The sequence below is a fragment of the Microtus pennsylvanicus genome, chromosome 16 (genome assembly GCF_037038515.1).
Source record: "Microtus pennsylvanicus isolate mMicPen1 chromosome 16, mMicPen1.hap1, whole genome shotgun sequence".
In the NCBI taxonomy this organism is placed as follows: domain Eukaryota; kingdom Metazoa; phylum Chordata; class Mammalia; order Rodentia; family Cricetidae; genus Microtus; species Microtus pennsylvanicus.
This window is the reverse complement of record NC_134594.1, coordinates 37420009-37445656: the sequence shown is the minus strand read 5'-3', so window position 1 is coordinate 37445656 and position 25648 is coordinate 37420009. Positions and strand designations below refer to the sequence as shown.

At 47.2% G+C, this 25648-nt stretch overlaps 1 protein-coding gene across 1 annotated transcript in view; it reads right to left on the bottom strand.

Annotated features, from left to right (window-relative positions):
• Positions 1 to 13858, bottom strand: part of Ppm1l (protein phosphatase, Mg2+/Mn2+ dependent 1L) — a 207390-nt gene extending 193532 nt beyond the window's left edge. Inside the window, exon 1 of the mRNA XM_075951051.1 lies at positions 12802 to 13858. Within this exon, the coding sequence (XP_075807166.1) occupies positions 12802 to 13200 (399 nt within the window). The 5' untranslated portion in view covers positions 13201 to 13858. The remainder of the gene's footprint in view (positions 1 to 12801) is intronic.
• Between the last annotated feature and the right edge of the window lie 11790 nt (positions 13859 to 25648).

Sequence of the window (25648 nt, the reverse complement as noted above, 5' to 3'; positions counted from 1 at the left end):
AGTGGTACCATTAGCCAATCTACAGACCCACATGCAGAAGGATGAAACTAGACCCTCGGCCTCTCTGTACCAAACTCAGCTGAAATTGATAAAAAAGTCCTTAATACATGTCCTGAAATGCCAAAAGTTATACAAGAAAACACTACAAGACAAAGCAGAGACTGTCTGCAAAGGACAAAGGACTTCGGTAGTTCTGGAAATTAGACCAAGAACTGAAAATGGAGTCATGTGACAATAAAAAGTGCCTGCACAGCAAACTGAGTCAGGAGAGAGCTTGCAGCCTGGGAGAAAGACTTTGCTAGCTACACAGCGGTGGTGACTTAACGTCCAGAAATTCCAAAAATTCCAAAAAATAAATACCAAATATCCAACTAGTCAATCAATAAATGGACTAATGGAATGACCAAATGGTTTTCAAAAATAAAGTATGATGTCCAGTAAAGACATGAAAAATGTTGAATAGCTATAGACACCAGGGCAGTAAAAATTAAAGCTACATTTAAAGTCTATCTAAGAGAATGGGTACCATGAAGAGGAAAAAAAGATAACAGCTGTCAGATAAAAACTGGCAATAATACAAGGTGAGGGGCCCCTTATATACTGCTGGGAACATAAACTGTGTACAGCCTCTATAGAGGCTTCTCAGAAAACTAAAAACAGCTACCCTGTGGCTCAGGAGGCAGTGGCACGTGGATCTCTCTGGTCTACGAGGTGAGTTCCAGGACAGCCAGGGTTACAGAGTGAGACCCTGTCTGGGGAGGGAGAAGGAAGAGGAAAGAAATTGGGTAGAGGATGAAAGATAGAGCTTAGTAATAAATTACATACTTACTTAGCATGCACACAGTCCTGGGTTTGATCCCTAACACAAAGAAAAGGGTGTGTGTGTGTGTGTGTGTGTGTGTGTGTGTGTGTGTGTGTGTGGTTTCAATACAAAATATCCTGACGGGCTTAGTCCCTACTTGCCGTCAAGATGATGAAGTGATCGGACCATGAAGGTACTAATTAACCTATCAATGAGTTCACAGCTAAATAGGCTGTTCTGAGTAGAACCCAGGTGGAGGAAGTAGGTGACCAATGGCACACCTTTGGATGGTATATCTTGTCTCAGTACCCTCGTCTCATGTTATTGGCTGCCATGAAACGCAGGTATCACCTGCCTGACCCTTCCTCCATGACAGTCCTTGTGCTGTGACATTTCAACTTTGCCATAGATAAAAGCAATGAAGCTAGACTGAGACCTAGCTGAGACCTGTGAAACATGACCCACTACAGATCGCTCTTCCTTTAAAAGGGTTTTGATTTTCTCAGAGACTTCTGTCATGGTGCCAGGAAAGTGACTAACATTCCCATCCAGGCTCTTGTGAAAACAGCATTACTACAGTACCTCCCCATCACTACAGTACCTCCCCATCACTACAGTATCCTCCCATCACTACAGTATCCTCCCCATCACTACAGTATCCTCCCATCACTACAGTATCCTCCCCATCACTACAGTATCCTCCCCATCACTACAGTATCCTCCCCATCACTACAGTATCCTCCCCATCACTACAGTATCCTCCCATCACTACAGTATCCTCCCATCACTACAGTATCCTCCCCATCACTACAGTATCCTCCCATCACTACAGTATCCTCCCATCACTACAGTATCCTCCCATCACTACAGTATCCTCCCATCACTACAGTATCCTCCCCATCACTACAGTATCCTCCCATCACTACAGTATCCTCCCCATCACTACAGTATCCTCCCATCACTACAGTTTCTTCCCATCACAACAGTATCCTCCCATCACTACAGTATCCTCCCATCAGTATCCTCCCATCACTACAGTATCCTCCCATCACTACAGTATCCTCCCATCACTACAGTATCCTCCCCATCACTACAGTATCCTCCATCACTACAGTATCCTCCCCATCACTACAGTATCCTCCCCATCACTACAGTATCCTCCCCATCACTACAGTATCCTCCCATCACTACAGTATCCTCCCATCACTACAGTATCCTCCCATCACTACAGTATCCTCCCATCACTACAGTATCCTCCCATCACTACAGTATCTTCCCATCATTACAGTATCCTCCCATCACTACAGTATCCTCCCATCACTACAGTATCCTCCCATCACTACAGTATCCTCCCCATCACTACAGTATCCTCCCATCACTACAGTATCTTCCATCACTACAGTATCCTCCCATCACTACAGTATCCTCCCATCACTACAGTATCCTCCCCATCACTACAGTATCCTCCCATCACTACAGTATCTTCCATCACTACAGTATCCTCCCATCACTACAGTATCCTCCCATCACTACAGTATCCTCCATCACTACAGTATCCTCCCATCACTATAGTATCCTCCCCATCACTACAGTATCCTCCCCATCACTACAGTATCCTCCCATCACTACAGTATCCTCCCCATCACTACAGTATCCTCCATCACTACAGTATCCTCCCCATCACTACAGTATCCTCCCCATCACTACAGTATCCTCCCATCACTACAGTATCCTCCCCATCACTACAGTATCCTCCATCACTACAGTATCCTCCCCATCACTACAGTATCCTCCCATCACTACAGTATCCTCCCCATCACTACAGTATCCTCTCCATCACTACAGTATCCTCCCATCACTACAGTATCCTCCCCATCACTACAGTATCCTCTCATCACTACAGTATCCTCCCCATCACTACAGTATCCTCCCCATCACTACAGTATCCTCCCCATCACTACAGTATCCTCCCCATCACTACAGTATCCTCCCCATCACTACAGTATCCTCCCCATCACTACAGTATCCTCCCCATCACTACAGTATCCTCCCATCACTACAGTATCCTCCCCATCACTACAGTATCCTCCCCATCACTACAGTATCCTCCCCATCACTACAGTATCCTCCCCATCACTACAGTATCCTCCCATCACTACAGTATCCTCATATCACTACAGTATCCTCCCATCACTACAGTATCCTCCCATCACTACAGTATCCTCCCATCACTACAGTATCCTCCCATCACTACAGTATCCTCCCATCACTACAGTATCCTCCCATCAGTATCCTCCCATCACTACAGTATCCTCCCATCACTACAGTACCCTTTCATCATTACAGTATCCTGCCACTATGAAGCAGTTTGCCAGACTTCCAATTATGCATGGCAGTTAAATTTTCTAAATCACTTTTCTGACCTTAAAAAGCAAAGAGGCTGAAAGAGGAGGATCTTGAACAAGGGGCCGACCTGTACCTGGAAACCAAGGGAGCCTTCGTAGAACCATTCTACTTCATCAGGATGGTGACAGCTCCATAGAAAGTTGAAGCCCAAGAATTTTATTTGATGGATCACCTGCTCCCAGTGCTGAGAAGTTTACTTTCCAAATAAATGCTCTTAACATAAAATAGGTAACCTAAAACCATCGTGTATATCAAAATGGACAGTATTCAAATACGGAAAACACAGTGAATGGGTTTCCGGGATGACGGCTGTTGACTGAAGTCTGATCTGAGCGACGAGGCCACCTACTTGTCTCTCATCTAACTCTGCAGTTTGCTCCCTCTGAACCATTTACACCCGTGTCCTTCTACACAAACTGTTATCTTCCCCTTCTCCCTCCAACCCAGCCTCAACTAAATCACCAGGATACCATGGATGTCAGGTTCTTCTCACAAGTATCCCAGATTATTCCTGTAAGCTCTCTCGGACACACCAGTACATACTTAGGCTGATGGGTACCCTGTAGCCCTCAAATTCTAAACTACTTCACCTCCCCAGAGTTAGACAGAGCTTCCTGAACAGCTGGGGACATAACTCTGTGGACAAAACGCTTGTGGGCCGGAATTTGGATTACCAACACCCACAAGACAACCAGGTAGGTGCGATGGCCCATTTATAATCCAGCACTCAGGAGTTTTGTGGGCAGTTTTGACAGGCAGTTTTGTGGGCAAGCTGGCCAGATAGATGGTCAAATTAGCAAGGTCCAAGATCAAGGAGAGACACTGCCTTAGTAATTAAAGTGCAGAATGATCCGCCTGACATCCACTTCTAGCCTCTAGATACATATTCAGACACACATGCAAGAGCGAGTGTGCGAATACACGCACATTGGGAAATATACATGCACATTAAACACACACACTTGAGATCATACATGCACATCACAAACACACATGCATATGCACACACACAAATGCTTCCTATGGGCAGAGAATACACTGACTCATCTTTGGACATCACACAGCTGAACTCTGTTTTACACACGTGGAAGACCACACAGATAAAGGCTGTTGAAGCCGTTGAACTGGCTTTCTTATTAGTTTAGAAGATGCACAAAGTCATAGCTAGTCTCCTACATTCACCGGCCAAGATGTTCCCAAGAACAGAAGAACAGAAGAGAGGATCTCACTGAAGAAGAAGAAAAAATATAAAGATAGTTTTGAAAAATGTTAACGAATCATTTTAAAGCCAAAGTCATCTTTATTTTCTCTTAGGCCCTAAAGCATTTCTCCTCAGTAAATCCCCGGGTCTCTTGTACACCACAGTGGGAGGGCTAAGCATTACTAACCTCAGTTGTAACGTCTGAAGAGCAGATCACTGACTGTACCATGTGTAATTTTTCTAGTTAGAGCTATATCTTATTTCAGAGGGAGCCAATGAATCTCACATAAGTACATGCAATACCACGAGATAATAAAGTGACATATATAAAGGGAGAAGGAGAAAAATGGGACAAAGGGAAATTGAATGTAGAAAAGATAAGCTATCCTGGGAGTGAGGTTAGCATGCCAAATGAACGCATTCTATAAAGGTCCACACTTCTCCTAGAGGACAGAGCTTTGACTCAGCTCTTCCAGCAGCAAAAGATACAGGATGACTAGGTTACATGACTCAGTACCCTTAAGATGTAAACAAGAAGGTAGCGGGGTCTTTACAGAAGGGGCACTATGTAATGCTCCAAAATCCTCAGTAACATCCTTGTGGCCGATCTGTCACGGCTTTGGAAGACATTCCTCATAACAACCAAGTGACAGCACACAAGGAGATGAGTGCACACGCTGGAGAAGAAGTGCACACACTGGAGAAGAAGTGCACACACTGGAGAAGGAGTGCACACACTGGAGAAGGAGTGCACACACTGGAGAAGAAGTGCACACACTGGAGAAGAAGTGCACACACTGGAGAAGGAGTGCACACACTGGAGAAGGAGTGCACACACTGGAGAAGAAGTGCACACACTGGAGAAGAAGTGCACACACTGGAGAAGGAGTGCACACACTGGAGAAGAAGTGCACACACTGGAGAAGGAGTGCACACACTGGAGAAGGAGTGCACACACTGGAGAAGGAGTGCACACACTGGAGAAGAAGTGCACACACTGGAGAAGGAGTGCACACACTGGAGAAGTGCACACACTGGAGAAGGAGTGCACACACTGGAGAAGGAGTGCACACGCTGGAGAAGGAGTGCACAAACTGGAGAAGAAGTGCACACACTGGAGAAGGAGTGCACACACTGGAGAAGGAGTGCACACACTGGAGAAGGAGTGCACACGCTGGAGAAGGAGTGCACACACTGGAGAAGGAGTGCACACGCTGGAGAAGTGCACACACTGGAGAAGGAGTGCACACGCTGGAGAAGGAGTGCACACGCTGGAGAAGGAGTGCACACACTGGAGAAGGAGTGCACACGCTGGAGAAGTGCACACACTGGAGAAGAAGTGCACACACTGGAGAAGGAGTGCACACACTGGAGAAGGAGTGCACACGCTGGAGAAGGAGTGCACACGCTGGAGAAGAAGTGCACACGCTGGAGAAGGAGTGCACACGCTGGAGAAGAAGTGCACACACTGGAGAAGTGCACACACTGGAGGAGTGCACACACTGGAGAAGAAGTGCACACACTGGAGAAGGAGTGCACACACTGGAGAAGGAGTGCACACACTGGAGAAGGAGTGCACACACTGGAGAAGGAGTGCACACACTGGAGAAGGAGTGCACACACTGGAAAAGGTGTGCACACACTGGAGAAGTGCACACGCTGGAGAAGTGCACACACTGGAGAAGAAGTGCACACGCTGGAGAAGGAGTGCACACACTGGAGAAGGAGTGCACACACTGGAGAAGAAGTGCACACGCTGGAGAAGGAGTGCACACGCTGGAGAAGGAGGGCACACACTGGAGAAGGAGTGCACACGCTGGAGAAGTGCACACACTGGAGAAGAAGTGCACACACTGGAGAAGGAGTGCACACACTGGAGAAGGAGTGCACACGCTGGAGAAGGAGTGCACACGCTGGAGAAGAAGTGCACACGCTGGAGAAGGAGTGCACACGCTGGAGAAGAAGTGCACACACTGGAGAAGTGCACACACTGGAGGAGTGCACACACTGGAGAAGAAGTGCACACACTGGAGAAGGAGTGCACACACTGGAGAAGGAGTGCACACACTGGAGAAAGAGTGCACACACTGGAGAAGGAGTGCACACACTGGAGAAGGAGTGCACACACTGGAGAAGAAGTGCACACACTGGAGAAGGAGTGCACACACTGGAAAAGGTGTGCACACTGGAGAAGTGCACACGCTGGAGAAGTGCACACACTGGAGAAGAAGTGCACACGCTGGAGAAGGAGTGCACACACTGGAGAAGGAGTGCACACGCTGGAGAAGAAGTGCACACGCTGGAGAAGGAGTGCACACGCTGGAGAAGGAGTGCACACGCTGGAGAAGGAGTGCACACACTGGAGAAGATGTGCACACGCTGGAGAAGAAGTGCACACACTGGAGAAGGAGTGCACACACTGGAGAAGGAGTGCACACGCTGGAGAAGGAGTGCACACACTGGAAAAGGTGTGCACACACTGGAGAAGTGCACACGCTGGAGAAGTGCACACACTGGAGAAGTGCACACACTGGAGAAGGAGTGCACACACTGGAGAAGATGTGCACACACTGGAAAAGGTGTGCACACACTGGAGAAGTGCACACGCTGGAGAAGTGCACACACTGGAGAAGAAGTGCACACACTGGAGAAGGAGTGCACACACTGGAGAAGATGTGCACACACTGGAAAAGGTGTGCACACACTGGAGAAGTGCACACGCTGGAGAAGTGCACACACTGGAGAAGAAGTGCACACGCTGGAGAAGGAGTGCACACACTGGAGAAGGAGTGCACACACTGGAGAAGAAGTGCACACACTGGAGAAAGAGTGCACACACTGGAGAAGAAGTGCACACACTGGAGAAGGAGTGCACACACTGGAGAAGTGCACACGCTGGAGAAGTGCACACACTGGAGAAGAAGTGCACACACTGGAGAAGTGCACACGCTGGAGAAGGAGTGCACACACTGGAGAAGAAGTGCACACACTGGAGGAGTGCACACACTGGAGAAGGAGTGCACACACTGGAGAAGTGCACACACTGGAGAAGTGCACACACTGGAGAAGACGTGCACACACTGGAGGAGTGCACACACTAGAGAAGGAGTGCACACACTGGAGGAGTGCACACACTGGAGAAGAAGTGCACACACTGGAGAAGAAGTGCACACACTGGAGGAGTGCACACACTGGAGAAGGAGTGCACACACTGGAGAAGTGCACACACTGGAGAAGTGCACACACTGGAGAAGACGTGCACACACTGGAGGAGTGCACACACTAGAGAAGGAGTGCACACACTGGAGAAGAAGTGCACACACTGGAGAAGAAGTGCACACACTGGAGGAGTGCACACACTGGAGAAGGAGTGCACACACTGGAGAAGAAGTGCACACACTGGAGAAGAAGTGCACACACTGGAGAAGATGTGCACACTCTGAAGGAGTTCACACACTGGAAAAGTGCACATGCTGGAAAATACTAGCAGCTGTTCCAAAAAGAAGCCCAGGTACAAAGCTCCTTGTGGATCTAGACTCCATTCTGACTAAAAACCCTGAAATACAGAGGCTGGATACACCACTTGACTTTGAAAATAAACAAAGTTTGATGTCGATGTCTGCAATATGTCTATGGTTTTGTGACATTCTCAGAGGAAAAGCTGACTCAAAACAAGTATTACTGATGAAAATTAAGACCTGGGTGCCTGGATCCTGCAGGCAAGCCTATGTCGTTTCTCAGCTGAGCCTTAATCTTGCAGACAAGCCTACATAATCTCTCATCTGATCCTGAATCCTGCAGGTGAGCCTACATTGTTTCTCAGCTGAGCCAGGATCCTGCAGACAAGTCTACAAGGTCTCTTATCCGAGCCTGGATCCTGCAGACAAGCCTACACGGTCTCTTATCTGAGCCTGGATCCTGCGGACAAGTCTACACGGTCTCTTATCTGAGCCTGAGCCTGGATCCTGCGGACAAGCCTACAAGGTCTTTTTTCTGAGCCTGGATCCTGCAGGGGAGCCTACATGGTTTCTCAGCTGAGCCTGGATCCTGCAGACAAGCCTATATGGACTCTCATCTGAGTCTGGATCCCGCAGACAAGCCTACACGGTCTTTTATCTGAGCCTGGATCCTGCAGGTGAACCTCCATGGATTCTCAGCTGAGCCTGGATCCTGCAGGGGAGCCTATATGGTCTCTCATCTGAACCTGAATCCTACAGACAAGCCTGTATGATTTCTCATCTGAGCCTGGATCCTGCAGACAAGCCTACACGGTCTCTTATCTGAGCCTGGACCCTGCAGACAAGCCTACAGGGTCTCTTATCTGACCTTGGATCCTGCAGGCAAGCCTACGTGGTTTCTCAGCTGAGCCTCAAGACTGGAACACTTGAGGTACGCTCTTGTCTGATAGAAATTCGAACATTCTCAAGTGATGTGTCAAGATATATGTGACCTTTAATACAGGAATGCAGAAAACAATCCAATCACCTAGATAGATTTTGGCTAAAATTGCAAAGGATTGGTGGGTTTTCTTCTATACAGTACTTTAAAAACAACAACAACAACAAAAAGACAAGATGCCTTTTGCCTGCAGGTAAAATTATAGGTAAACGCACTACCAATAATTTTCCTAGATGGTATATTTTGATTTTTATTTGTTCGGTTGGTTTGGTTTTCTGCTTGTTTGTTTGTTTTGAGACAGGATCTCACTACTTAGCAACTCACTGTTTAGACCACATTGGCCTTGAACTCACAGAAATTCACCTGCTTCTGCCTCCCACATGGTTGGCACTAAAGGTTTGGGCCACCATGCTCAGTCCCTAGATGATGTTTTTGAAGTATAAAACTAGCACCTTTCTCTCTCTACTGACACAATCTGAGCTTCCCTTGCAACCTTTGGTTGTTTTGATAGTATGTTACACAAGAAAACCACCGCCATAGCTGCAGAACATTCACAAGCAGTCAACCATCTGTCCATACTGTGGTGGATAGAATGTTTCAAGGGTCCAAGAGAATAAAACTAAGAGCCTGGTCCCTTGGGTCATAGAGATGAAGCTCTTTTAGACCTTGAACATCCAAATGAAGTCCTAGCCATTCAGTCTAGTCTTCAACACAAGGGCGGAGATGCATTTGTGCAAGACAACAACAACAACAACAAAAACCTTGCTGAAACTCAACTCATAGGAGGTTGAAGTACTAATCAGACTCCCAATTTATTAATTGATCCAAGGGAATATTCCTTTCCAGTAATGAGAAAACATGAACCTGATTCCAGAGTGCTACTTTCTCGATGTTTGTAGAATCCTTAAATAATAATCAGAAGTTTACCAAATATTAGAAAGAGGGCACAGAGAATGTGAGGAATGCCTACTAAACTGGTTACGGGTGCCCAACGAAAGCTATCACTCGCACAGGCAAACCGTCTCTCCCTTGGTTACCACTGCCTCACCATGGCAGACTTCCAGCTCTTCTCTCCATTGAGTACGTCCAGCTAAGACACACTACAGCTGAAGAGGATTCACCTTACATGCACTACTGTCCCCCATTTCTTTTTGGATAAAACACTCCTAGAAAAAGCTGCTTAAGCAATTGGCCCAAGGTGACGGCAGCTACTGAGTCACAGAGATTCTCAGTCAAAGCACACAGGGCATGGTGGCTCAGGCCTATACACTCAGCATCGGGAAGTTAAAGGAGGGGTGGTTTAAAAGATTGCTCTTGTGTCCCCAGAGCACCATACTTCTACTTTTAGTCTAGGAGTCTATCTCTCTTATTAGTCTGAAATTCCTGGGGAACAGAAGAGGTGGTCAGTCATCCCGAGAGTTCTACAGATAAACGTGCAATTTTTGTTTTATCTGTCCTGTAAAAACACCAACAAACCAAAAGTCTCTAACTAGCCGTACAGCCTTAAGAAGGTCAATGTGTCTCTGGCCATCAGCACCTCATCTAAAAAACAGGATGAAATCAACATATATGGATGAGATCTACAAGGACATGTATATGTCTCTTCTGAATCTCAACAGTACTTTAATGGCTTGTCTTATCAGTATGAATGATCACAAATAAGGTTTAACTTATTTACCCTCTGTTCTGTGTGTGTTGTGTGTGCTTGTGCGCATGTGTATATGTACAACTCATCGTTCAGGAAAGGCTCCTTTTCTGCAAGGACGTAACAAACATTCCAAAAAGTCAAACAGTGGCACCCTCCTCTGGTGAATGTTAAAGGAGCCAAGAACACAAACAACAAGAACTAGATGGTGGGATCTTTTTCAAATAAAGAGCAAGAGAATGAAAAAGACAAGAGAGAAGTCACTCAGTAGTATCTGGTATTATCCCAATCCTAATAGCAACCTAATAACACATTTATAGCACTTCCTAGTTTACCTTTTTAAGATAAAACAAAGTCAAAGAGAACTGACTGCATGTGATAACAGGGGCTAAAACAATTGCTCGGTTTCCATGAGGACTGGTATCGTTAGCTATTTTACAAACAGCAAGCGTTTTAACAGAAGGAGCAATAAGAAACATTTCACAGTTTGGCTAATAGTGGTCATCTTCTCAGTTAAAACTTTCTTAAAATGCAATGAAAGCTGCGTACATGTAGAATGATGAGTTAAGGGAAGCCTCCAGCACACCCTTTTTTGGGTGGTGTATCTACCCCAGGCACTGCTAGAAAGTTCTCAACTGAAACTTCCGGCTCTGCAGCTCCCAGGTCTTCAAAGACTCCAGTGAAAAGATTCTAACAATCCAATCACAAGCGTGAGCCCAAACCATGCCAACATGTCCTATCTAGACAAGCACAGGCCAGTGTTCTACAGCTCGGATATTCCACCAAAACTTCTAGAGCTGTGCTTTCCAAACCCAGAGTCAGATTACCAACAACTGTCTTACTATAAATAGATAATAAACATGTTTATTAAATTATTGACAGGGGAGAAAAATCACATAGTTTCCTTCACCCCCACTGGTTTCAGGCACATAAATGGCATTATGACCCAGTCATGACACTGTCACCCTTGGGACTCAGGTATCTTTTTGTACAGTGTGCAGCGTCTCCTATCTCAATTAGCATCCCGTCTTTCAACTGCTGTGGTCAAAGGGAGGAGCACTCCAAACCACCCGAAGACTTCAGAAGGATAATGAACGAGAAACTTTCATTCTGAAGGACCCATTACAAACAGGCAGAGGGGATGGAAAAAAAAAATGCTTAAAGTCTAATTCCAGTCTTATCATCTAAGCTTTGCAACTGTTTGGCATTCTCGGCAATGTTGGCAGGTAGGCACCATACCTGGGCAAGATACGCAAATGATGAGTGAAGAATGAAGATAAGATAACCAATCAAAAGCTTCCTCGGTGTTTACAAAAACAAAACACTGCTGGACCAAAGAACAAGCAAACACCGAAGAAGAAGAACAAGCCTTAGAGTTCCCAGAGGAGGAAGGTGGGTAAGAGTGTAGTAGAGAAGAAGAGGCAGAGGAGTAGGTGATAAGGAATGCTGCCGAGAAGGAGGTGGGGGAGTGTGATGCAATCAAACAGTTACAAGTGTCCAACCGAGATAGATGTCAGGACAACGGCGCTGAGCTCTGCAGCCACATTTTAACACTCACGGCGTCTGGGCACAGGCCCAAGGGCAGGACCTCCAGGAAACCTGCGATTCCACACTCCCCAGTGTCAGAAATTTGCGAGAAAGACCTAAAGCAGGCTTTAGCCCATTTCCTGCTCCCAGATTAAACACCTAGCAAAGGCCTATAGAAGAAAAGAGACATCGGTCTCCCCAAGCTGGTCACTGCACAGAGGTCAAGTGTGGCCACTGCCTGCTCTGCGCACAGCCACCTCTCCAAAAGCCAGGCAGTCAAAACCCACCACCGGGGAGGCATCTCTGATCCCTGTCCCATTGCACCAGCAAAGTTGACAGACTTGGGAAGAAGCTCAGCGTTGCCGCTGGGGATCCTTCCCTAGAGCGAAGGAAATGAGAGGAGTCGGTTTCCTTCACCTTCACTGAGTCTATCCAGCAGATGCAGGCTTCTTCCCTTTAGGGGTGCACTGAAGGCACCACCGTCTTCCTTGGCAGCTAATTCGCCTCAAACCCTAGAATTAGGACAATGAGGCCCGGGGACAAACAAAGTTCACTGGATATACTATTAGTTCTCCCCGGAAAACTAGCAGTTATTTACTGGCATCTGACCTTGCTAAGTTTGTGTTAAAGCGGCATAAATATCCAGTGTATGTCTCGGCTACACTGAACGCTCGGTCCCCAAGATCTCTTTGGAGGGGTCTTGGCAACTTAAATGACATCTGTCATCCCAGGTCATCACCACGCCCCTCTCACCCAGATCCGACCCCGCCACGCACGCGACGCCCGGTTATTTACACGCGCACGGACCCAGAGAACTCCTACCTCGCCGCCGTGCCCATCGAAGATCCCGAAGATGGACGGGTGCGTCTTGTTGGCCAAATCGGTGAGAACTTCGAAGCGATCTTCCATATGGTCTCTCCGGCCCTGGATGGAGTACACCGCCACATTATGGCTCTTGAACTCCCAGGTCTTGGAAAACTCGGCCTCTAGCACATCAAGTCCTCCAAGGCGATCGTTCTGCATAATCTCGGCCACCTTGCCCTTCACCATCTTCACCGCGTCCCGGCTGGACTTGACGATGGTCTTCACTTCGTCGGTGTGGAAGAAGTAACTCCACAGAGCCAAGCTGATGCACAGCAGAAAAAGCGTCTCGGGTCTCAGCAAGAAGTAGCGCATGATGCGACCCAGCAGAGACAGCAAAGTCATTGTATCCTCTATCATTTATTATACCTAGAGCCCCAACCAGCAGCAGCGACGCGCGCCCCGCAGCTCGCGGGGTCCGAGCTCTGCGGGCACAGCCCGCAGGGACTGAGGCGAAAAGGCAGCCCGGGCCGGGAGGATGAACCCACGACGGGTCGGAGCAGGCGCCCAGAGCGATGGCAGTTTCCCTTTTGTCTAGGCAGCCCCGAGGCCCGTGCCCGCCGCCCGCGCCGCCTTCCTTCCCCGCGCTCTTTGTGAGACCGCAGCGACGGCGGCGGCGGCGGCCGCCGCGGGTGCCCTGGGTGGGCGACAGCAATCAAGTTAAAGTTGCGCCGAGCCGGTCCGCAACGGTGAACAGGATTTCGGTGAGCCGACGCCCGCGCGGTCCTTTTGGGGGTCCCCCCTCGCGATTCCCGGGAGCAATCGGCAGGTGAGGAAGCGCAGGGCGCAAGAGCCCGGCGGCGGGCGAGCGTTGCACGTCCCCTCGATCGCCGGTGCCGGCGAGCGTGGCGACAGCGGAGCGCTGCGATTTCGTCAAACACCCCGGGGGAGCCCGAGACAATAAAAGTTTTGCGGGCGCCTGGGCAAAGGCAGGGAGACAGCGAGCCGGGAAACGCAGCACGATGGGTGCGGAGCCACCGGCAGGCTCTGCCTGCCTCTCCCCGGCACCTCGCGGCTCGGCTCGGCTCGGCTCTGCTCGGCAGCGCCCGGCTCCGCTCGCCCCGCCCCGCCCCGCCCCGCACGCGTTGGCCCCGCCCCGCCCCTGGAGTGGAGCTTCTGGACCGCGTCGCGCTCTCACCCGACTGGGGGCCCTGAGGAGCTCGCTGTGGCGGACGCGCGTGGGCAGCAGGCAGGTCGAGGCGAACCGCGGGGGGGTGGGCGCGCGTCCAGCCGCCCAGCTCCAGCGGGTCGTCGGTTCTGCTTTGGGGGCCGGCTCCAGGGGACGGTGTGATAGAGAAGAGACTGCACTGAACGCTGGTTTCTCGGGCGACGCGGCTGCTAGCTGAGGAGCCGGGAGCTGCACGTGAACGGTTCCCCCTGCGGCACGCTGCACAGTGGTGCCGTCCACGCCTACCCCTTCCTAAGGCTAGCAAGATGGGACACATTTCCCCCGGCTCGCGAATCGAAACTGAGTGATTAGTTTGGCCACAAGAGGCTGTCGCCAACGAGGCCCGCCTGGATCTCCCGAGCAGCGGGACGCGGTCCGGGGCCCCAGCAGTTTTGCCCCTCGGATACCAAAATCGGGGACCTCAGAGCCGGAGATCGGGTTTATATGGCAACCTCGGGAGATCCAGGACAGGCTGGCCTCTAAAGATTGGGACTGTCCTGGTCGCCACGGAGTGTCCTCCGCGAGCGACTCTCCCTGCGGTTCAGGTTGGCAGTCTTCTGGAGGCTCCGAAGTGACAGCTACCTCCTCAGTCCTCGCAGAAGTTGAGGGCAAGAGTATAAACAAGGGTGGACCTCGGCAGGATAACTTGAAATGTGGTCAAGGGCTGGTCGCCTGGAAAAAAAAATGAACAAGTGACCTTTAAAGGAAAATTTCCACTCTCTCTACCCCTGTCCACGAAGAACGGTGCTGATCCACTGGACTGGCGTTCAGGCCTCCAGATACCCTCCCAGCCAATGTGTCCCCCAAACTCTTCTGCTTTCTTTTGAGCCCAATTACGTTTTAAGCTATAAATATAAGTTGGGCAGTGGTGGAGCAAATCTTTTAATACCTGCACTTGGGAGGCAGAGGCAAGTGGATCTTTGTGAGTTCAAGGCCAGCCTGGTCAACAAAGCTAGTTCCAGGACAGCCAAACTGTTACACAAAAAAACTTTGTCTAGAAAAACCGTGTGTGCGTGTGTGTGCGTGTGTGTGTACACACTGGAAAGAAATAAAACAAAATGTTCACAGTAACTAAGTAGTAACTATAACAATTCTCATTTTCTCCTTCAGATTTTTGTCTATTTTCCATAACTTCCAAAGTTTAACAAAAACCTAGACTTCCCTCACAACCAGAAAAAAAGAATATCAATTTAAGTGGCACATATATGATCCCAACAATAGAAACATAAACAAATATGAACTGTTACGAGTATATTTTTTGGAAACTAGAATGTGGTCTTCAATATAAGCTGGGACAAAAGGTGAGTTCCACCACGCCTGGCTGCAAAGGTTTTTAGATGTAGTAGATGTTTCCATACACACAGCAATGTTCTAATGAAGGTAGAGAGCTGTTATCTGTGTCTAGGATATAAGGAAGTTAAGGCCCAAAGGTGTTAAATGTCACAGTACAGCAAATAAGAAATTGAACCCAATTCTCATCATGCAATACTCTAACGTCCATTAATTGCCAGTGATACCGAGAGGGTTAGTATAATTCTTATCTGATGACATTTCAGTTCATCTTTGTTACAGAAATCTCAACAGCAACAAAAACTATGTGGATTCTTATGCCACACATTTGAGACAAGCAGAGCTCTGTTAGTATCCAACACAACTACAAATAAGTTGTCCTTCACCTTCACAGTAAACACCTAAAAACCCTGTTGCTTAAGTGAATTTTTTTTTCTGAATTTCACAGTAAAGAAAGAGGTAGTATAAAAGGCACACTGTACAAGTACTTTATACGTACAAGGAACTCGGTAATGAATGCTGAGCTAATGGCAGTCCTGTTTTCTTGAGATAGAAGAGTGACAGTTACTAGGTAAGGACTGGAGAGATGGCTCTGTTGGTGACATGCCTGCTGCTCATGCCCACTGAGTTCAGATCCTGTCTTGCTTAGAGTGTCTATTACTGAGAAGGGACACCATGACCACAGAAACTCTTATAGAGGAAACCACTTAATTGGGGCTGTCTTCCAGTTCTGAGGTTTAGTCCATTGTTATCACAGCAGGAAGCCTGGCAGCACCCAGGCCAACATGATAGAGAGGGAGCTGAGAGTTCTGCACCAGGATCCACAGGCAGCAGGAAGTGAGAGTGATACTGAGCCTGGCTTGGACTTCTGAAACCCCGAAGACCACTCCCCAGTGACACACTTTATCCAACAGGGTCACACGTCCCAATAGTGCCACTCCCCGTGAGCCTATGAGGACCATTTTCATTCACATTACCACAGATCCCAAGACTGGGTCAAAAGTTGGACATGCACCTGTGGTCCCATTGTTGGGGAAGTGGAGACAGGTGTATGTCGGGACTTGTTGGCCAGTCCAAGGCGTAAGCTCTACATTTAGTGTGAGACCCCGTCTCAAAAAAAAAAATAACCAGTAAACGCACTCTCTAGTATGATGTTTCATTATGTCCTCATCAGTTTTTGGTTTTGCTACCTTATACAAAGTTAAAAATATTTAATATGGTTTACCTTCTCAGTCTGTAGGTAATAAAAGTGATAAAAAAAAAACCTCTGACGTAGATGTTGGAGAGATGGCTCCGTGATTAAGAACACTTGTTGCTCTTGGCGAGGACCAGGTTCAGTTCCCAGCACCCACACGGTGGCTTAAACCATTCAAAACTCCAGTTCCAGGGAATTTGGCGCCCTCTTCAGACCCCAAGAGCACCAGGCATGCACACAGCACCCAGACATATGTGCAGCCAAAACACTCAGACATATAAAAGTAAATAAACCTAAGAATGTTTTAAAAGAAAACCAGTGAAGAAAATTTCAAATCATGTAGAAATTCTCTGCACATTTTAAACTTGTCAATTATCACTTTGAATCATGCTCTTATTTTTTTTTATCATTTCTATCCAAATATATGTTTGTGTTGAAGAGGACTGTGTTGGACACTTTTTCTGACATTCTACAGTATATGCCTCTATATGAAAGCCTTTCCAATTATACACTATGGCGCAATACCTGCTCTACGCGCTACAGGACGGTTCGCGAATCGGGCAAAGGCCTGGAGATTAAAACACACACACACACACACACACACAAAGCCAAGAATGCTCCCTTTATTGTGTTCCAAGGCAGCTTATATAGGGTCTCCTTGACTAATGGCCACACTCTCTCAGCTGCAAGCCCCCCAGAAGCCACTCACCCACCATCAGGAACTCCTGAGGGTCTCGTGCTCAGAGCAGCTGCAAGCACAGGAAAACAAGCTGTTTACTCCAGCAGGCAAGGGGGGGGCAACAATACACAGGAAAGGGTACCTTAAAGTCTTCTTTTGAAGCACAACCCCCATAAATACTGCAGACATAAAGCAATGGCCTGATTAAAAGGAACTGTACCAACAATGAAGATTTCTCCTTAACTGTCCTCCATGGCTATCGTGCTAAGCCCCATGTCGGCATCCCTGAATTACATATGCTCGAGATTTTGTCGAGGTTAGCTTTCAAGGTTTTGTTTTGCTTTTCTTTTTCTTAAATAAAAAAAAATCACTGTATTGCAATGAACTTACAAATAAAAACATCACGCAGCTAGGTTAATGCAGCCACCCAAACACACCTTTGCCCAGTGCCGAACTCTATACATTTCGGTGAACTGCTGTGTAGTTAGACTGGCCATCCTGAAGCCCTGGAGCTCTCCACTCGGGGCTCTGTACACTCTCACCATCAAGAAAGACGTGACCATTGTAAAAAAGAAAATCAATTAGCTTTTGTCCTCGTTCACGAGATTTTGGCCTTTCCGAAATACTGTCTTGCTGGCCGTGGTCTTCTAACACTTGCCTTTTCGCCCACGCCGTATTTCCGGATCCTCGCGTGTTGTCACGGATAGCTGAAATTCCATCCATTTGCTGATGTATCACCTCCCATCACTAATACACTCCTCTTCCTTACAGAAGTAACAGGTGGCTAAGTTTTGGGGTTTTGTTTGGATGAATGATCTCCTGAATTTCTATGTGTATTACCTCATGGTGCGCATGTGTAAAAGTCTATCCAGGCTATATATGGGAGTGAAATAGCTGGATAGTAGGGAACAAAAATGTTCAGCATTATAATATAATTTAAAATGTTTCTGAGAATGTTATTCCTACTTACAGTCCTACCGAGTGTTACCAAGCACAGTGGTTTTCACTACTGGTCCTTTCAGTAAATAAGTTGACATGCCTGTAATAGCTAAGCCATATGAATCTTCAGCGTGTCTTCTAAAACATTTCCAGATGTGAAATTTGATAATGAATCTTAGTGTTGAGTGGTATTAAGGGGGAAAATGGATGCTTTGCCACTAGGTGAAGAAATTTAGCTGCGCCACTAGGAAAAGAAGCTCGTCGTTTTCATTAAATGTAATAGCACATCAATTTGGACTTATTTTAATATCCCAGGTGTTCTGTCAACAAAGGAAGAATTGATGTGAAAACACTAACGTTCAAGTGCAGCATAATTTGATTTTACTGTCCTCAAGAAGCATAAGATTGTTTTCTATAGCCCAGGTCTTTATATCAGCCACAGAAATAGGTCACGGGTACCTGTTTTCTGACTAAAACGTAACCACTGCCCTGAAACTGGTCCTGTAAACCCCTTTCCCAAGAAACCTTCATCCAATTTTTCTAGTGTTCCCCCAATAATCTTCTAAAAGTTTACCAAATACTGACGTTAATTTGAGGCATTTCTTAATTTTGTATCCTCGTTAATACATACCAATGTTCTATCCAATTTAGAATATGAAGAATTATGAATAATTAATTGCTTGTCAGTGCATCCCCTGGGAACAAGAATAGCATGGTAGGGAGACAACAGATGTCTCCTGCCCTCTATGTAGTAGGTAGGTTTTTTTTTCTTTTGAGTAATACACAATGAGAAACGTAGCTTCAAGAACAAAGCTAACTGCTGGGTAGTCTACCAGAAGAAGAAGACACTAAGTCATGGGGATTGTTGGTACAGGGGCTGGAGACACGTCTCACTGGTTAAGAGCAGCTCCAGCTTAGTCTTCAGCATCCATATGAAGTAGCTCACGACTGCCTGGGGGGAGCTTCCGGGTTAGCCTGCACCTTCTGGTATCAGGTCCCATACATACACGGACATGTGTGCAAACACACATGCACATACATGAAAAAGAAAACAACCAGTTTCAAAACAGCCGCTGATACTTGACTGTGGGCACCTATCAGAAGGAGAACGCTCGCTCAGCAGGTGTTGATGGTCCAATCAAAAAACCCTGCGATTGGGGGCTGAATGGATGTGGGACTGGGTGGGACAGAAACTTCTGTCTACAAGCTCCTGCCTCCAGGTTCCTGCCCTGCTTAAGTTCCTGCCCTCGCTGCTTTTGATGATGAACTATATATGGAACCAGGAGTGAAATAAACCCTTTCCTCCCCAAGTTGCTTTTGGACAAGGTGTTTCAGCACAGCAATAGTAATTCTGAGACAGTTTGATACCTTCCACCATGGCTCTCCTCCTCAGTTTTTGAGACAAGGCCTCTCCACCATGGCCGAGAGGAGAGTTTCATGGAGGAGGACAAGATGTCTCTTTCTCACACAGCAAAGGAACTCACCAATTGAGTACATTGGCTGGCCAGTGAGCTCCAGGAACCCTCCTGTCTCCACCTCATACAGGCTCTGTTTACAGCCACAGGCCTCCATCTTTTTATCTGGGTGCTGGGATCTGAACCCATGTAAGCATGCTTCCAAGGCAAGCACTGTACCAACTGATCCATCTTCCCAGCCCTGATTTAAATTTAAATGCCCCTCTTAGTCATTGTTCTATTCCAATAAAGGCTGCCCTAATGCTTCAGAAGATTCTGACCCCTCAACCCCAAAAGGAACAAAGTAGAGATCACCTTGCCTGTCACCTCCAGAGGTATATCTGGTTAAGGTGCCTTCTGTTTAGGACACACAGGAGAGGCTGGCCGAGCCTGCTGATCTGGTGTCGGGGATCCATATGAGATGTCACTAGACTCCCCTGATCTTTTCAAGTATATATGTGTTGGCCAGCCCTTTACTCTCTCTCTTTCTCTCTCTCTCTCTCTCTCTCTCTCTCTCTCTCTCTCTCTCTCTCTCTCTCTCTCTCTCTCTCTGTGTGTGTGTGTGTGTGTGTGTTCTATGTGTTTCTGTCAGTTCTGTTAATTGGAGAAATATCTAAAGTAGATGGGGGAATTGTCACAGGACTGGGACCATGCCTGCATCCACCCCTGACTGCAGGTTCAGGGGCTGTGCTGTGCCCACACTGCAACCTCCCTTTCTGCAGCAACTGCGTCTGCATCAGTGTTGGTAGCTGCTGCTGTAGTTATGACAATGCTGGTGGCCATAGGGGCCGAGGTCCACCATGGCCCAGAGGAGAGTTTCATGGAGGGCAAGATATGTCTTTCTCACACAGCAAAGGTCAGGAACTTCTGTGAAAATCGTTGGCCCTCTTTTGGAGTCTGGCAGCCCATTGACAGTTCAGGCTGTCTGAAACATGAAACCACAGACACCCTGGCCAGTTTCCCTGAATCGACCTGTGGCTTTTTGTGGTGTGAGAGACATCCCCACCCTGGCTTAAGGCCTGTGCCTTCTTGTTGGGGACCTCAATCCTTTGGGCTCTGTCGGGTTGCTCAGCTGCTCTCTCAGCTGTTCTGCTCCCAGACTGCTTGCTAGCTTCATTACATGGCTTCAGCACACAGACCTGGTCCCTGTGTGGAAGTGGGGAGGGGCCCCCTGTCATCTAAGTGGAGGAAGAGAGAAATGGTCTCCTTCCCCTCCCACCCCTGTCTGCTTTGAGTAACTGGGTGCACCCAGGTGAAGGAGAAGCCCTCTTTCAGAGTTCATGGCTTCTTTTCAACCAATGACTCTGTATACTTGGAAAATCCAAAACCTATCATTCTCTGCAAACAGTAGAAAAACTGCCCGTGGGCCTAGAAGGGAAATCAATGATGAACCATGCAGCCAGGATGAAAACCAGGAATGTGGGAGCTACCGTAGTTACTTGAACTGAAATGAGGTGGGCCCAAGCCTGAGCCAGACACCTCAGCCCAGAGAGCAGAACTGACCCAGGCTCTCCAATGGGGCAAAGGAAAGCCCATCATTCTATCTGTGGCATTACCAGCATGCATGTCCATGATACAATCTACGGAGAAAGAGGCCTTATCACCGCTGGAGGAAAGGACATTTAAAACAAAGAGAAAATCTTGGCCCTCTTGAAGGCTAGTTGGCTTCCCCTACAAGTTGATATCTGCCATTGCTAAGGACATCAAAAAGATGACTCCCTTGAGACAAGAGGTAACTGGCTGCCCAACAAGTGTCCCTAAGACCAGTGGGGTCCGTTGATATTTGGTGACACACCCTGACCCAGTTGCCTGAGACTCCATGGTACAACCAAGAAGAAATAGAGGATGCAAAAAAGAAAATACGGACAGCTTGCTCCCACAGTTGATGGAGGACACCAGAGGGTAAGGTCTTTCTTCCAGAAGCAATTGACAGGACTCTGGTAGCTGACTTCTGACAGGCTATTCATCTGGGGTCCACAAAACTCTCTGACCTGCTCACACCGAGGTACATTATGCCTAGACCGTGTAGTCCAGAGCTAAATGCCAGGTTAGTACCCAAGTAAATCCAAAGCAGAGAGTCCTTACCCAGGAAAGAGTCCAAACGAGAGGCCAACACCCCAGCAAGAAATAAACTACACTGAGATCCAGCCTGCTGCAGGAGGATACTAGCTAGCTTTTATAGAAACCTTTTCCTAGTGGGTAAAACATTTATAACCATACTGAACTGCTCAAATAGTAGCTAAAAAGCTTCTCCAAGAAGTGTTCCCTGAAACTGGCCTCCCTCTAGCAAAGGGGTCTGACAATGACCCAGCTAGCTTTCAATGACAATCTCTCAAATAATAACTAAAGGTTTAGACATCGGTTGAAAATTTCATTGAAATTTTCATATAGCCCACAAAATTCTGAGCATGTAAAAAAAAAAAAAAAACAAAAGCAAAACTAACAAAACTCTCGTTAGAATCCAGTGAAGGATGGATAGACTTCCCTATTTGATTTGCTCCGAGCCCACTGCACCCCCTAGAGGAAGGGATTTGCCTCAACGAGACTATGTTTGGAAGATGGCCCCACCCTGCTTCCCCAGCTCAGAGACCAGCAGTAGGAACCATTCCCTCCTGGAGTCCTGACAGGCCCTGTAATACACCGCGGGGACTATTATTCATCAGATGGTTTCCTTTCCACATGGTGCGCCCTGGGTTACTTCTGAGTTCCCCCACAAGTTCCAGCCTGGAAACCTTATATGGGTGACTAGAATCCTACCTGAAGCAACACTAAAGGTCACCAATATCTCCGATGTCATTCTGTGGACCATCCACACCCAGCTAAAACCAGAACCAGAGAGTTCATAGCCGAACTATCCACTGAGACACGACCCACCTTCCAGATAGATGTCTATAACATATTGCATCCAGAGGCTACTCGAGGGTGACTGGCTGACTCCTGAGCAGGAGCATGCCCCCAGGGCTGTGGGTACACTGGAGAAGAAGCGCTGACCTATCCAGAACTATGCCTGCCCAGCTGACAGCCCCCCGAGCTGCCAGAAGCCAAGCAAATACCATTATTCTTGATGGGTTACTAAACTGAATCCTCCTAGGGACACACTGATCCCTTCAAAGCATTGCTTATGGCCATAGGCAATGCAGTCCCATAACCCTGTGATCTAGGACCTGTCAGAAAACCAAAATCATCATTGAAAAACTGGTAGAACCTGGGAAGTAAAGTTACACCGACATAGTTCAGATTTGGACAGAAGATTCACTGTCCAGAAGAAACCTGTACCTAGAGTCATGGGGCCCAGTAGCCTAAACCAACCCACTTGGGACACCTGAAAGATGAGAGCCCTAAGATGGCAAGCTCTGAACTTCATTTTCCCAGGAATTCCTTTGATAACCTCAAAAATAAAGGTTCAGGCCGGGCGGTGGTGGTGCACGCCTTTCATCCCAGCACTCGGGAGGCAGAGGCAGGCGGATCTCTGTGAGTTCGAGACCAGCCTGGTCTACAAGAGCTAGTTCCAGGACAGGCTCCAAAACCACAGAGAAACCCTGTCTCGAAAAACCAAAAAAAAAAAAAAAAAAAAAAAAAAGGTTCAGAAGGCAGTGGAAGCCAGCCCCTCGGTGTTTGGGATGCTAACAAGGGTATAGTATTCTTAACTAGACACAGGGCAGAACTACAGGCTATACTTGAACCCTAAGACTCCATAAGCCCCACTTCCAACCCTAAGAGCTGTAAATGGGAACAAACTAAGCTCGCTGGAGGAACCTCCAGGAAAGAGTACCTGTTTACTGTCACCAAGATACCTAGTAGATATTCCCCCAATGTAGTAGTTGGCTGGCTAATAAAGACTTTCTATAGGTTTAAACCGAAGCCCAACTAGTCTTCTCTGGTGGAAAGCCCACAACATTCCAACATCTTGGGGTCTCCAGCACAATCCAGGCTTCACCATCACAATTTCACACAAAGACCTCTCTAGGCCTCCATGCAGGGACACCTCCTGGTCTCTGTGGCTTTTCTTAGCCTTGAAGAGAGATTCCACAACCCCTTTCTTGTATCCTTGTAGCTAAAGCCAGAACCATGTGGCAGAAACTGGAAGTTTCTGCTTGATTGGATTTGAACTTGGCACCATGGTTCAAATACATCTGTATCAGTTTTCTGCTGTTAATGGTTTCTTCCAGTTGCCATGGGATAATGCTTTTGTATGCTGTAAAGATTTGTCGCTTGTATTTGTTTCATAAAATGCTGATTGGCCAGGAGCAACCAGACTAAGAGAATTGTTGGAAGAGAAAAGGCCAGATGCAGTTGCCACCCAGATGCAGAGGAAGCAAGATGATAATGCTGCACTAAGAAAAGGTACCAAGCTACATGGCTAAACATAGACAAGAATTATGGCTTAATTTAAGTTATAAGAGGTAGTTAATAATAAGCCTGAGCTAATAGGCCAAATAGTTTATAATTAATATAAGCCTCTTTGGGATTGAATGGCTGCAGAACCAGGCAGGACAGAAACTTTCGCTTACATTCACTACTTAAATTTTTCTTTAAATTCTTTTCACAAGTTGGAAGTTTAGCTAGATGGGTTCTTGTCCTGAGGTTATCTCTCCCTTTATTCCATTTAGCATCAAGCTTTTCTCTGAACTTTTTATCTCTGTGAGCACAGGACTTGGCTCCAACAGTACGTTTCCTGGAGCCCCTTCCCTCCTCCAACTGTACCTTTTGTAACTTTCTTTGTTCAGTCTGTTTCTTTTCATTGTAGATCCACATAAGAGTGACCACCAATAACCACGTGTCACTGTCAACACTGGGCTGTCCTGAAGTCTCCCCTGCTAATTCCATTCCTCCAAAACTCTTCCATTTAGCCTCAGGCAAATTTCCAGGACAAGGGCAAAAGCAGCCACATTCATGCAGGAAATAGTTCTTAGCTCCTCCTCCAGCACCACGCCTGCTGCCATGCTTCCTGCCTTGATGATACTGGACGAAACCTCCAAAACTGTAGGAGAGTCCCCAGTTAAATGCTTCTTAAGAGTTGCCTCGGTCATGGTTTCTCTCCACAGCAATAGAAACCCCAAGACAAATAGGTTTTTAAAGCTATTTTTTTCATTTATTATATTTTTTATAATTTATTGTTTTTAATGGAGCTATACATTTTTCCCACTCCCCTTCCTCCCCCCCCTCCCTTTCCCCTGCCTCCTATGCTCCCAATTCACTCAGAGGTTGTGGACTCTAGGCTGGTTATTCTTTGAGGCAAACAGGTTTTGCTCCTGAAGGAATTTGTCTGTTTCAAACAAAGGTCATTATCTGGTGGGTACAATCTGTCTCTGTTTTTGTTCCTGCCATCTTCCCATTTCACTTCCTTCAGCTCTCTATGGCTGTGGATCCATTTGTTCCCAGCGAGTCATTATCATCTGTGTCTTCCAGTGATTGACCCTGTGAAGACTCCTGATGCCTGCCCGGCTCTCACAATGCCTGCTTAGAGAGTGGTGGCGTCTCTGAGGCAATGGTGAGCAGGCAGAAGCCTACGGGTGAACAATTACAGCTTCTCCTCCCTCCTGCAGGTTAACGTGCTGACTCATTTTATTTCAACCAGTGGAATCAAACCTAAGCAAATAAGTAAGAGCCAACGATAATTTATTTAACTCTCTTAATCCAAAAATGAGTGGCCTAATTTTAAGGTATAATTCACCTCAGAGATGAAAAATACCTCTCTCCTGGGAGGTGGGGAAAATATGATTTTATAGAAGTAAGAGAAAACTAGGGAAAAAAATAGAGAAATTAACTGATGTGCATTTTTAAATTTTTCTTTCTTTTTTTCTTTTCTTTTCTTTTCTTCTCTCCTCTCTCTCTCTCTCTCTCTCTCTCTCTCTCTCTCTCTCTCTCTCTCCCTTTCCCTTTCCCTCTCTCCCTCTCTTTCTGTCTTACTGTGTAGCCCTGGCTTTCCTGGAACTCACTATGTCCATAAAGCTGGCTCAGAACATTGCTCCTGTCTACACCTCTACTTCCCAAGTGCTAGCATTGCAAGCATGAGCCACTACACCTAGCTCAGAGCTTTATTCTTAGGTATCAGCATCTAACTACTTAACTAAGTCTTTCTG